The sequence below is a fragment of the Rosa chinensis genome, chromosome 3 (genome assembly GCF_002994745.2).
Source record: "Rosa chinensis cultivar Old Blush chromosome 3, RchiOBHm-V2, whole genome shotgun sequence".
NCBI classification, from domain to species: domain Eukaryota; kingdom Viridiplantae; phylum Streptophyta; class Magnoliopsida; order Rosales; family Rosaceae; genus Rosa; species Rosa chinensis.
Window position 1 is genome coordinate 41,828,625 of NC_037090.1, and position 13,108 is coordinate 41,841,732.

General features: G+C 39.4%; 1 protein-coding gene across 1 annotated transcript; it reads left to right on the forward strand.

The window, feature by feature from the left end:
• The first annotated feature begins 7,735 nt into the window (after positions 1 to 7,735).
• On the forward strand, positions 7,736 to 11,665 carry LOC112192574. The gene is made up of 2 exons (XM_040516382.1): positions 7,736 to 9,508; positions 11,240 to 11,665. Exon 1 carries the CDS (start codon positions 8,486 to 8,488, stop codon positions 9,455 to 9,457), a length of 972 nt encoding a protein of 323 aa, XP_040372316.1. The 5' UTR covers positions 7,736 to 8,485; the 3' UTR covers positions 9,458 to 9,508; positions 11,240 to 11,665.
• The last annotated feature ends 1,443 nt before the right edge of the window (positions 11,666 to 13,108 follow it).

Here is a 13,108-nt window from a genome sequence, read left to right on the forward strand (position 1 = left end):
GAAGATATTTAGTTGCTTAATTACATGTGCAAAAGATACCTCCTAAGTGGTGGTGCATGAAAATCAAGGTATCAATGTCTTCAATATCATTAATCCTACTACAAAGCATACCATTATTGTTGCTACTTGCTAGTAAAATACGCCCATGTAATTTGTTAGAGATCACCTTTAACTTTGCATACTACTTGGCTATTATTGGAAGCTTGTCATCCAAAGTCACTTGTATGCCTCTTGAGCTTTGCCCTAACATATCTCCTCTTCTTCATTTTCTCCTACAGCAAAATGAAAGGAGATGACTATATAGCCAACAAACATCCAAAAAATTTATATCACTAGTCAGTTTAACAATAATCTGACATTGATCAACCCACAACACTTGTTGTATACCAGCAAAGACGTATCAAAAAATAGTACTGTAAGGATGATATTAATTTGAAAACTGAAGGAACAATCACAGTGCATGACCATAGCTAGGAAAAAGTAGGATAACAATACTAGATCACATATATGATCTAGTATATGGTTTCTGAGAACAGAGGAAGTGAACAACCTTTTGTCCTTTCCACTTGTGACTTGGACCCAGAAAAGAAACAAGCGTCTTTCCATAACATTTGAGACAGGGCCACTTGCAAAGCTACTGATTGATATGAAATTTAAAATATTTGTACCTGAACTCTTAATGTGTGTTGCCAAGGTGCTAGCCTTTGATGGGATTAGGGGCTCGTGCATGAGAAGCTCGAGATGGCTGAGGAACTATGTGTGCGGGTCAAGATGCTGGTGTTGGTTGAGGAGCTAGAATTGTATCTGAGTGTGGAGACAATATGAACTTAAGTCTTTTTCCCACTGAGGTTTCATCTGCACTGTAAAATCACAAAATGTAAGAATACAATTAAACATCATGACCAACCAAAATGTTTTTGTGTGTGTGTGTTACTTAACAGACAGAAAAATAAAAATAAATAAAGTTAGTTTTACAGAGAGTTTAGGAGCTAGAATTGTATCCGAGTGTGGAGACAATCTGAACCTAGTCTTTTTCCCATTGAGATTTCATTTGCTCTGTAAAATCACGAAAAGTAAGAATACAATTAAACATCATTACCAACCAAAATGTTTTTGTGTGTGTGTATTACTTAAGATACCAAAAAAAAAATTAAGTTAGTTTTACAGAGAAACACCTAAGCATAGAACATTAGCATAACTAACTCACTCAAGCTTAATGACTCAATGACTATCAAGCAGAAGATTGCAGAGCAACTTTAAATGTTGATTGTATATAAGTTAAAAATAATCCAAGTAGCTACAAATCTACAACAACTAAACCCATACCTTGTTCATCAATTCAGAAACATAATCATTTTTTTTTCTCTTGTCTCTGTATTCATCTACTTAACTCCAATTTCCTTTGCAAGAGAACTTATCAAACTGCTTCAACTTGCAAAGAAATCACAAAACTCCTTGCAATGGAAGTCAATGGAACCAATTCCAATTAAAAGCTTGTGAAGTTTACCTTGACAGGATTTTTAGATTGGCATTGATGTCCTCTGGCTTTTCCTTTGCACAAGAAAGAAAAAAGGTATAAAGTTTAAAAAGCAAAGGCAGCAACGCCAATAAAAGAAGAGCAAGAGAATTATACATATATGGTGTATCATACATATATTTCGAGAGGAACAAGGGGATGAATTCAATCAAACCAGTTTTATATACACAAAGATACACAATATAGTTTCACACAGGAACGGAACTAGAGGGGGCTGGGTTGTGCTGCAGCCCACCCCAGTTTTTTGGAAAAGAATTTCAAGCTAGGCAAGAAATGATGAGATCAGAAATTTTCAGCATTGACCATTCCCTCTTCAAATGCTCACAGCCAGAGATAAAAAAGTCCGAATGGAGTGATTCCGCTTAAACTAGAAAGTGCACTCATAAAGCTTTCCATCCATATAAAGTAGGTCACCCAATTTCCACTCAAGTGAAAATGGTAGCTTGTCAAAGTTGATAAACTGTTCTGCAAACTGCTGCAGACCTATAGTCACTTAAACTGCTATTTCTCGAAATCCAGAAGATTGAAAAGGATGAAACCATCTGGAACAGAAACTAGACACATTTCCCCTTCTTCCCATAAAAATTCACACTCCAATTAAATTTGAATAGAAAAATATAGGCTTGCAAGTTCACCGTTCTATTATGCAGATTCTGCTGTAAGCTGATTCTAATATTGGTGTACTTGGTTGGCTATTGTGCAGCTAAAGGGCACAAAATTAAAAACTGTTTCTCAGGCATATGTGAGACATGCAGGTCTAACTTCCTGCAAATTTTAAACTCCTTATTCCCGCTAGTTTAGGAACTATAGCCTTCCAAAGTCAATCTACAATAACTTTTTATGTTCTGACTCTCCAGTATTCCAATCAATATTCCATCAGTTTTACGATTCCAAATGAAAATCCTTTTACAGAAAAATACTAGACATAGAGAAATACAAACCCACAAAATTTCAGAGCTTATGCTCTCCTAAGGTGAGAAATATAAGCCTCCAAAGTTGATTGATATTTCTGACATAAAACTGCTTAACGTGAAATAAATAAATAAAACTTGAGGAAGAATTTGGCAACCTAAGATTTATACCCCTCAATTTAATTTTCTGGTTCCGTCCCTAGTTTCACATAATCAATCAACCATTGCCCAAACAGAATTATCATATTCAGACTCGTAACAGCCAAAATCCAATTCAATCATAACCAAAACTATAAAAGACGAAGATGATATTCAAAATTATACCTGGATATGAGGGAGTATTTCAATTGGTAGCACAAACAAACCACCTATAAACACCCAAAGACAAAAATGTAATTAGCAACTGCACCATACCAAACCAGTAACTTCATCCATACATAAAAGTTTGCTTACAGTGAAACGACCCGACTCACCATAATATGCACCTTCTTTACACGTGCTCTTCAACTACAGAAACAGTATTCTAGATTAGCAATATCGAAAATTCATATTGTATAAAACCAAATGAGATACTGAAACCATAATTTAAAGTATCCACTAGAAACTAGTTTCAATAAAATCATAAAATTCGAAAAACAATAAAATTCTGAATCCATTGAATCAAACACTGAAATGCTGAAATTCTGTTCTGGTTTACTCAGTGTACTCAAAGTCCTGACTTGAAACGCTCCCTGCAAGAGTATCATTTGGCATTGGTAACCTAGTCAACAATTTTCGGTGTCAAATTTTTCTGGGTATTTCTAAAATCAAAAGTAATGAGAATACCCCTTTTGACGGCATAGTAAGAATCCTCTGCAGCAACTTTGATAGCTCCGATCTGAACCAAACAACACAAATGAAAACCCAGAAAAACAAAAAGAGACATTTACATTGGGTGGAAAAGAAGAAAGAGAAAACATATGGTTGCGCTCTTCAAGAAAGCATCGGCGATGTCATTCAGCAATGGACTACCTAGTCATTCAGAAAAGTGCGAATGAAATTTCAGATGAGTGGAAGAAAAAATTAAACCAAAGCATGTAGTTTATGCGGGGGTTTGGGGAGGAGGAGAAGATCGAATTAGGAGGGATAGCTAGTCGCACGAGGTTGGCCAGCCGTCCGCCGTAGTTATCTGTGACGAGAGATACCCTAAGTCGGGAGATGGAGGGATGAGCCAAGAGAGATGGAGGAGGCTTTTTCTTTCCATGTCAGATGAAAGAAGGAGAGCTTGGCTAGCTAATCTCTAGAATTATTGTATACATTGTGGTTGTTTTGTTATCTTGCTTGATGTTTGTCTTCATTGCATAAATTGTCATTTTATTTTGTATTTCATGTTTTTACCTTGGTGAACGTTTGATTCTTGTTAATGTTCATATTCAAATAAATAATCGATGCTATTCATTGATTTGATACCTTACGTGTTATTTGGATGTGAATTAATTCACTATTTGTTTGAATGTTTTTTGGTAGGTACTATAGATGATAATAGACATGGAAGATAGTGACTCGGATAGTTCTTCAGAACTAGATGAAATGGCACAACACATGATCATTTGTATGAACATTTATGATTATTGGTCTTCATACATAGACAAGGTTCCTTGCCATACATTGATTCTATCTGGAGCTGAATATGTGCAAGAGTTGCTGAATGGACATCCAGATAGAATGTATAACTCATTTCGTATGGATAAACATGTATTTCAAAGGTTGTGTTGCACGCTTAAGAGTTTAAAGTTATTAGAAGATGATCGACATGTAGGTGTCCAAGAAGCTGTGGCGATTTTCTTATATATAATATCTCATAGTGAGCGTATGAGCGTATGAGAATGGCTGCTGAGCGCTTTCAACGGTCAAAGGATACTATTCACCGACAGTTTAAGCATGTATTAACAGCTTTGTGTATGTTATCACCAAATATTATACGTCCTCAAAGTTAAGGAGAAACACCTCCTGAAATTTTGAACAATCCAAAGTTTTATCCATATTTTGAGGTAAAGAATTATTATGAATGAAGTTATTTGTGTTTTATTTTGTTTTATTTGCTCCCTAATATTTATTTATTTTATGACAGAAATGTATTGGGGCAATTGATGGAACACATGTCGCTGCATGGGCTCCAGCTCAGAAACAAACTTCATATCGTGGTATGAAGGTTCTTGTTACCCAAAATGCCATGTGTGCATGCTCTTTTGACATGATGTTCACCTTTGTTTACACTGGATGGGAAGGGACTGCAAATGATTCTAGGATCTTTGCAGATGTAGTGACCAGGCCAGAAAATAAATTCCCGTTTCCAAATGAAGGTACTAAACCACGTAACTTTTTTCTATGGCTGTCTAAACTAAAAATACATATCCTTTCCTTTGATTTTGACATGCACAAAATAATTTTGAAAAAAAGAAAACAAGATATTATTATGTTGTGGATGTTGGATACACAAACATGCCAGGATTCTTAGCTCCTTATCGAGGTGAGCGGTATCATTTGCGTGATTATAGAGGACCTCGTCATACACCGAGAGGCCCTAGGGAGTTGTTCAATTACAGACATTCTTCATTGCGAAATGTAATTGAGCGATGTTTTGGTGTACTGAAAGCGCGTTTTCCAATTTTAAAATATATGCCTAATTATCCTCCAAGAAGGCAACGGCGTATACCTATTGCATGTTGTGTTTTACACAATTTTATTCTGAAGGAAGCTCGTCGCGACAGATTGTTTGAAGCTTTTGATGTAGAAGATATGATTTTTGAGGAGGAAAACAGTACACCGGCGAACTTAGATATGTCACAAGAGAACCTTGCACAGATGACTAATGTTAGAAATGAAATTGCAGAAGACTTGTGGCAAGATTTTATCCCTCACCCTTAGATTGTTCGGTGATAATAAATTTTTCATTCAATTTTTGTCGGGATTATATGATGATATGATGACAACTTTGTTTTAAAGATAACATGAGGAATAAATTATTAACAGTTATATTTATTTCTTTAAGTAAAATTGTCATTTGTGTATATTATGTAAATTTTCTATACCAAACGTGTTTTCTGTTTTTCATTTTCAGAAAACTATTTTGAAATTTTACCACCGAACGCATTCTCAAATCCAGAAAATACAGAATTTAATTTCTCATTTTTGTTTTGCAAAACAATTTTTGGACACACCCTTAAAACCTAATATGGAGTATGAAATAAGGTTCGAAAAATCGCTAGGCGCTAGTCGGGCGGTGGGCTAGGGAGGAGCGCCTAGGCGGTTTTGTATTTTTTAATTTTAATTTTATTTTTATAGGTTTTATTTATGTAATTAAAAATATATAAAGGATAATAAACTAAATTTTTATCTTCATTCATCCTCAAGAAAAAAATAAACTAAATATTTATTTAATTAACCATTTATTTAAGGGATTTTGTCCACTTACCCCATTTTTAGGGATTTTTTTCCCACTTACCCCATTAAGTTTTTTTAATTCTCTCTTACCCAATACACTCTAAGGGAGTCTTCCCTAATACCTTTTTTTTTGTTTTTAATTTTTTTTAATACCATTTTACCCTCACCCCCTTGTTACTTAGAGAGAGAGAGAAAAAAAAAATAGAAGAGAGAGAAACCATGGGAGACTTCGCCTGAGCCGGTCACCGGCTGCCGGAATCCGGTCACCGGCCGCCGGATTCCGGCCAACTTCGCCGGATTCCGGCCAACCTCGCCGGATTCCGGCCAACTTTCGCCGGAATCCTGTCGCCGGATTTCGGTCACCCAATAGACGTCTATTGCCCCCCAATAGACGTCTATTGCCCCCCAATAGACGTCTATTGCCCCCCCAATAGACGTCTATTGCCCCCCAATAGACGACTATCAGCCATGTATTGCCCCCCAATAGATGACTATCAGCTATGTATTGCCCCCAATAGACGACTATCAACCATGTATTGCCCCCAATAGACTCCTATTGCCCCTCAATAGGACTTTCAGTTGCCAGAATGGGAACTAATCTCCCTAAATTTAGACAAATAAAACTTTGATTACAGAAAAAAACAAGGAGATTACATCAATTCAAAACGTCTATTGCCCCCCAATAGCCGTCTATTGCCCCCCAAACAAGGAGATAATGAAGGGGGCACATCCCACATCACATGTGTGTTAGGCCAAGTGTTTGAACTGTTCTCACGCCGAGTCTCCATCCGACCAACCCAAAAGGCACAAAACGCTTTTCGACTTTTTGAGGCAGCACCACCACTCTGCCAAACGCGCCCTTAACATCAACGCCCCCTCCCATCTCCCTCCCACTCCACACTGAACCAACGGCTCAGATCTGATCCCTACATCTCCCCCTTTCCCTCCCATATAAAATATATTCCATTCCCTTCCGTTTCCTCTATCTCACATTTCCCTCTTCTCTCCAGACCTGAATTTCAGTTGTATTCTAGGGTTTTAGAAGGAGTCTGAGATTCGGGGTTTCTCAGGCCCATCATCATTATGCTTCTACGAAGCTCATCGTCGCCGATACTAAACTCATGGCTCCCCCACTCCAAAGACTCGGGTCTCGGGTCGTCCTCCTCGCCCGAACCCGAAATGGTGCCCCAAATCCCCGAACCTGCGCCATTTCCCTCAGGTCTCCTCTTTCCGTATCTCGTAAAACAAACCAACACCTGATCACTCTCACGCGCGCCCGCTCCGACGCCGATCTCGGCGGCAGCCACCAGCGGAGGCCGCCGTTCGCGAACACGTTGAACGGGTTCGAGGAGATAGGAGAGGAGGCTGGTTACGGCGGAGGAGGAGGAGGAGGAGTGAGGAGGACGATGTCGATTTCCGGGAGGACCAACTCCTTCTTGCTCCACGGCGATGGCGGCATACCCAGTAGCGACTGGGAGGGAGGGGGCCGGCGTCATGGGCATCGTGCTGGAGAGAGAGTGGAGAGAGAGAAAGAGATGAAAGATAAAATAGAGTGGCATTCTGTAGTTTATTAATTAAGGCGAGGGTAAAATTGTCATTTTAATTTAAATTGGGTTAGTGGGAGTAAAAATCTGTTGATGGGGCAAGTGGGATAACTTTGGCTCATTTTCGGGCTTTTGGTCAAGGACCCTTTATTTAATTAATCTGCTACCTCTAGAGTCTAGAGGTAGAACTGAAGTTGTATTCATTATTCAATTATCCAACAGAAAAAAGAAAAAGAAAAAAAAAAGCAGAATGCAATTATACTTCCTGTTGCACACGTGCCCATGAGCCCATTATATCATATCCTTCTCTCTGCCAACTAAATACAGCCACAAGTTGTACAATTAACCACCCCCATTCAGTTTCACTCCCTTCTATCTCTCTCTCTCTCTCTCTCACTCTCTCTCTCCTCTGCGAAACCAGTAGCCACCATCTCCACCTCCTCTCTTCATTGATTTCTTCATTAACAGAATGAATAAATCATTACCAAGAGTCCAAGAATAGAGGCACAGAGGCGTGGAGCTACGGTGGCTTGGGGGGAGCTGCGGTGGCTCTGGGGAGCTCCGGTGGAGGTGTTGAGCAGAAGCGCGGGAGCTTGGTGAGGAGAGCAAATAAAAGCTCCGGTCTATTTTTTCAGTTCTGGGTTCGAATGGGTTTGCCGATGTCGAGTTTAGGATTCGGGAAGGGGAAAAAAAAAAAAGAAGAAGGAAGAAACCGCCTAGCCGCCCGCCCGCCCAGAACTTCCAGACCGCCCAGAACGCCCAGTCGGACGCCCAGGCCGCCTAGGCGGCCGCCCAAATCCTATCCGCCTAAGGACTCCGATTTGCCACTACTCGCCTCGGTCTGCTGCCGCCCGGCGCCTAGGCGGCCTGGGCGGCCGAGTTTTAGAACAGTGGTATGAAATATATGCAAAATGATATATGAAAAAGAAAACAGTTGGCGACGTGTCAAAAATATACGGCCGGGCGGTTTGGATCGGGATATTTAAGGAATTGTTGGAGAGTTGAAGCGAAGAAAGAAAATTGCAAATTGAAATCCCTAACCCTAAGGTTGTCGAAAATTGGGGATCTGAATGGCGGCGGCGATGAGGCTTTGCGTGCGGCGGGGTGCGGCGACGATGGGTGGAATGAAAAGAGAAGCGTCGGCAGCAGCGAGCAGGTTTTCAGAAATAATCTGGAGAAATTCTACCACTTCGGAGGAGAAACATAAGACACAGGTGAGGGAACTTCACACAGAAAGCTTGAGTAAGGAACTTTTGGAGCGGACGTCGCGGATAATAGTGGAAGGCAATCTCTATCAATTCCGTGACCGTTCCTATTCTAGGGAGAGCTGGCAGACGCGGCAGTTAACTACACCATTCAACCCCTGCAAATCTTTCGAGGTTTTAGAATCTGATCAGTCAAAGTGGCTGCCTCTGGAGCTGCCTCCCTGTGATCCCGTCGTCCGCGATGCTCTATTACCTGAAATTAACTTTGAATATCTAGTAGCCGGTCCCTATATCCTTCGTTGGGCTCGGGAGTGTGGCGGAGCTTTGCGGTTTGACGTCACTCGGCCCGAACAAGGATGGACAGAGGTAGACGTTTCTGATTTAAGGAATGCATTCGATGATGCTGAAATGTTGCTAATCGAGTTGCGGCAACGTGCCCATGAGGGTTACCTAATCTTCGCCTGTAACAGGGGAGGATATAGAGCTTTTGACGAAAAGGTTGAGCAAGAGATACAAGTTGTCCTCTTGTCGCAGGAATGTGATTCTTCCAAACTTATGCAACCTCTGCCCTTGCTGCCACTGTTGCCTGGTGGTTTTGGGAACATAGCTGAGTGGAGTTTTCTCTATCTAGGAGGTCAAAAAGTCCAACTTGCTCTCGATGGCTCTGGAATCCCCCGGTTGGGTTATCTACCCTATGTTATGCTGATAAAATTTGAATTTGAAATAATTGCCACTGAGGATAGCGATGTCTTGGATGTCAAGTGCAGAGTGCTTACTACTAGCCATCACGCGGTGCATCGCCATCGCCATCCCCACAAGTCGTACCGCCGAAATTAGCTGCCACAGATACTTGATGCCTCAACAGTTCCCTCGTGCGCTAGTACTATGGTAGCTTTTCTCTTCTTTGATTTATTTCGCCGTTTATTGATTTATGTACTTTCATATTCATCACTTGAATATATGAATAGATGATGCTTTCTGTTTAACCGCGTACAAGATATACAACATACATTTTTATGTTTTGGGAAGTAAGACAATTAAGCACTTTGGTCATCATTATTGGATAATAGCGTCATTTGCCAAACATCTGAAAGTAACAGTTGAACTTGGACTGTATATGCATGCATTAAAATCAATTGTATCTTACCTGAATATGTGTGGTATACAATAGATTCCATTCATTTCAATAGATGCAATACATATTTCACTGTGTGTGTGTGTGGATACTATGTTCATATGCATCACCTGAATATAGAGCCCATGTAAGATATCAAAAGTAACAATGCTATGTTCTTCATACTAACTCCAAAAAGTTCCCATGCCAGAATGAGCTGAATAATTCATTTACAGGAGTTTCAGAAAAAGTGCCAAACTGTGTATCATTTTATTTTCTGGTGTTAATTAGCTTCTCATGCTTTTCCACAACATTTTTGCATCAACTTGTTTAGGTTTATTTAGTTGCTTCCTTCAATTCATATTGAAGCATGAAAATTAACGTAAAATATATTTGGCATTACATAACTGTGCTGAAGGGCAGGGCTCAAACACCAAACATAGCGCACCTAACGTAAAGTCAAATATAGGAAACTGAAACAAAGAAAGCAAGGTCCCTCCGGAATTAATGAATTTTTATTCAGAACTTTGAGAAAACTTAGTTGAATTGGGTCTGTAGAAAACGCGCGCGCACACACACACACATGTATATACACACACACGCAGAGACGCTACATGCCCATATGTATGTATGTATGTATGATGCATGCATGCAGAATCCCAGCAGTTGATTGTTTGGACTGATCTATATAGAGATAGTTTTATGTGCATTTATGATTATCCAATAAAAATTAATAAATAAAATCTAGTGCATAAATGAGGAACTGAGAAAGCATTTTGGGAACACACACACACACACACACATGTATATATACACACACGCAGAGACACTACATGCCCATATTGATGGATGTATTTGTCTACACTTTTGTGCCTGAATATATAATGCAGTTTTGTATCCCTGCTCATGGACAGCTAAATGGTCACTTGTCTCTTAAGAGATTATCCAACTTCTTAAACTGATATGTAATAGACCCGGACTTTATAATTATCTGCAGCAAACAATTTGTGACCTTTTTTTCCCCTCTCTTAGACAGTTTTAGATTTTTCCTTCATTCAAAAGTGGAACAGTAAATTGGTAATTTGGTGGTTTTTATTAGGTACAAATTTATGTTCAAAACTACACCTATGCTTTCACTGGTGTTGGAGTTTGCTTAGTGGTGAAGGGTAGTTTGCTTAGGCAGGTTGTTAGTCAAGTGTAGCTATCCGAGGTTTGAAGCTTGTTGATGGAAGGCAAATCTTCTACCCCTTGCGCTTATTTTCTAGTCAATCGTCAGAACCAATAACTAACACGAATTTGTGTAAATAAGTTTAGATAGCTTGTTTTAGAAGTTTGTTATTGAAAGCTTGCTATTCGCCTGATTGGTTATTTACTCTAATAGGCACATAGTGTACAGGCATATGAAAATACTCTATTACAGTTTGCCTCTATAGTTTTTCTGTTCACTTTTACTCCAATAGTTTCAATTTGTCAATTGTTTTTGATTTATTCTATTTGACATACAGGAACAGCATCAAGGAGGCTAATTCTGTCAACGATGTCAAGGAAGAAGCTATGTTTTGGAATTTCCAGGGTTGTTCTCGGCGGCTAGCACAGGTCTCTGAGGCCAACCTTCCCGTAGATGTTTTAGGTGTTGCGTTTCTATAAATTTAGTGTGCGTTGTGTGCAGTAGAGGGCTAAGCATGTTGCCTCTTGGCTGTGTGTCCAAGACCCTTATGTACCTTTAGTGATGAACTGTTTGGAGGAATAAGCTTCCGTTACTTCGGGTAATGTTTATTTGAATGTTATTTGTTATATAATAATCTGAGATATGAACTCCGTCACCGTATCATAACCGCTCTTTATGAGGAGGGTACCTTTGGAAAACAGTCACAGGGCATGTCTGTGATTAGAGATATAGCTCTCGTTATAGAAATGAAACCCTTGTGAGCTGCTACATTTTCTTAGGAATCATCAGTCAGTGGCATTCAATCAAAAAGCCTTGCATGACATAAAATTTCAAATGACAGAAAATTTGGCTTACTATGGCCTAATTGGGATTGTTTCCCGAGGTGTTTTTCATACTAAATGCACTTTTGAGCCTGAATTGACCTATTTGGTAAAACTCTAAAAATCAACCTTTGGTCAATTATGAATTTTTCCAACCGTGATTTTGAGAAGCTAAATTTTGTAGCTTTTCAAACTGCTATTGCGGAGGAAGATGAAAACACAGTTTTGTTATAAACTAGAAACTTACGTTGACAGGAATCAGAGAATATAGAGAGATAGTAAGGAGGAAATGTAGATGTGTGTTATTCATTCTCAAGGACTCGTTGGCTTTACATCATTTGATAGCTTCGAGAGTCGCCTCAAACCGATACCGTTTACTAGCTTCTGAAAACTACATTTCGGCAGGGATTTGGTGAAGAGATCAGCTAGATTGTCGTTAGATCGGATCTGCTTAACTTCAATCTCTTGACTTTTCTGAAGCTTGTGAGCGTGGAAGAACTTTGGTGCAATATGCTTAGTTTTATCACCTTTGATGAATCCTTCCTTAATTTAAGCAATACACGCCCCATTGTCTTCATGAACGATGGTTGGAGCGTTAGTTACTGTAGGTAAATCATAAGTACTCCGAATATGGCGGATCATTGATCTTAACCAAAAACATTCACGGCTAGCTTCATGCAGTGCAACTATTTTGGAGTGATCAGAGGAAGTTACCACCAGTGTTTTCTTTGTTAATCACCATGATATTGCTATATCTCCACAAGTAAACACATATCCTGTTTGAGAGCGACCTTTTTGCGGATCAGAGAGATATCCCTGTTTGAGAGCGATCTTTTTGCGGATCAGAGAGATATCCTGCATCAGCATATCCAACAATTGTTGGACCATTGAAAGATTTATGTGCATAGAATAAACCCATGTCTGTAGTACCACGAAGGTAGCGCAAAATATCTTTTATGCATTTTCAATGGCGTAATGTTGGAGCATAGCTATATCTTGCCAACACACTTACTGCAAAAGCGATGTCCGGTCTTGTACATTGTGCCCAAACAAAGTAAAGCACCAATACACTATGCCAAAAAATGCTTCAGACGACAGATCAGATCTGTCGTCTGATGAAGTAAAAATCTGTTGTCTAGGTGGCTGCCGTCTCTAAGCCATTCAGACGACAGATATTCTCCGTCGTTGATAATGCACTCAGACGACAGTAATCTGTCGTCTGAAGTACCTAATATTGAAAAATCGGAGTCTATCTGTCGTCTGAAACACCATACAACTACATATTAATGTTGTTGGAAATTCACTTCATCAACGGATTCAAAAAATAACTGTCGATGTAGTTAATGTAAGATGACGGAGTTTTTGTTGTTTCTGTCGTTTGATTG

Excerpts from the sequence above, each read along its gene's own strand:
- LOC112192574 (XM_040516382.1), top strand. The coding sequence starts at position 8,486 with ATGGCGGCGGCGATGAGGCTTTGCGTGCGGCGGGGTGCGGCGACGATG.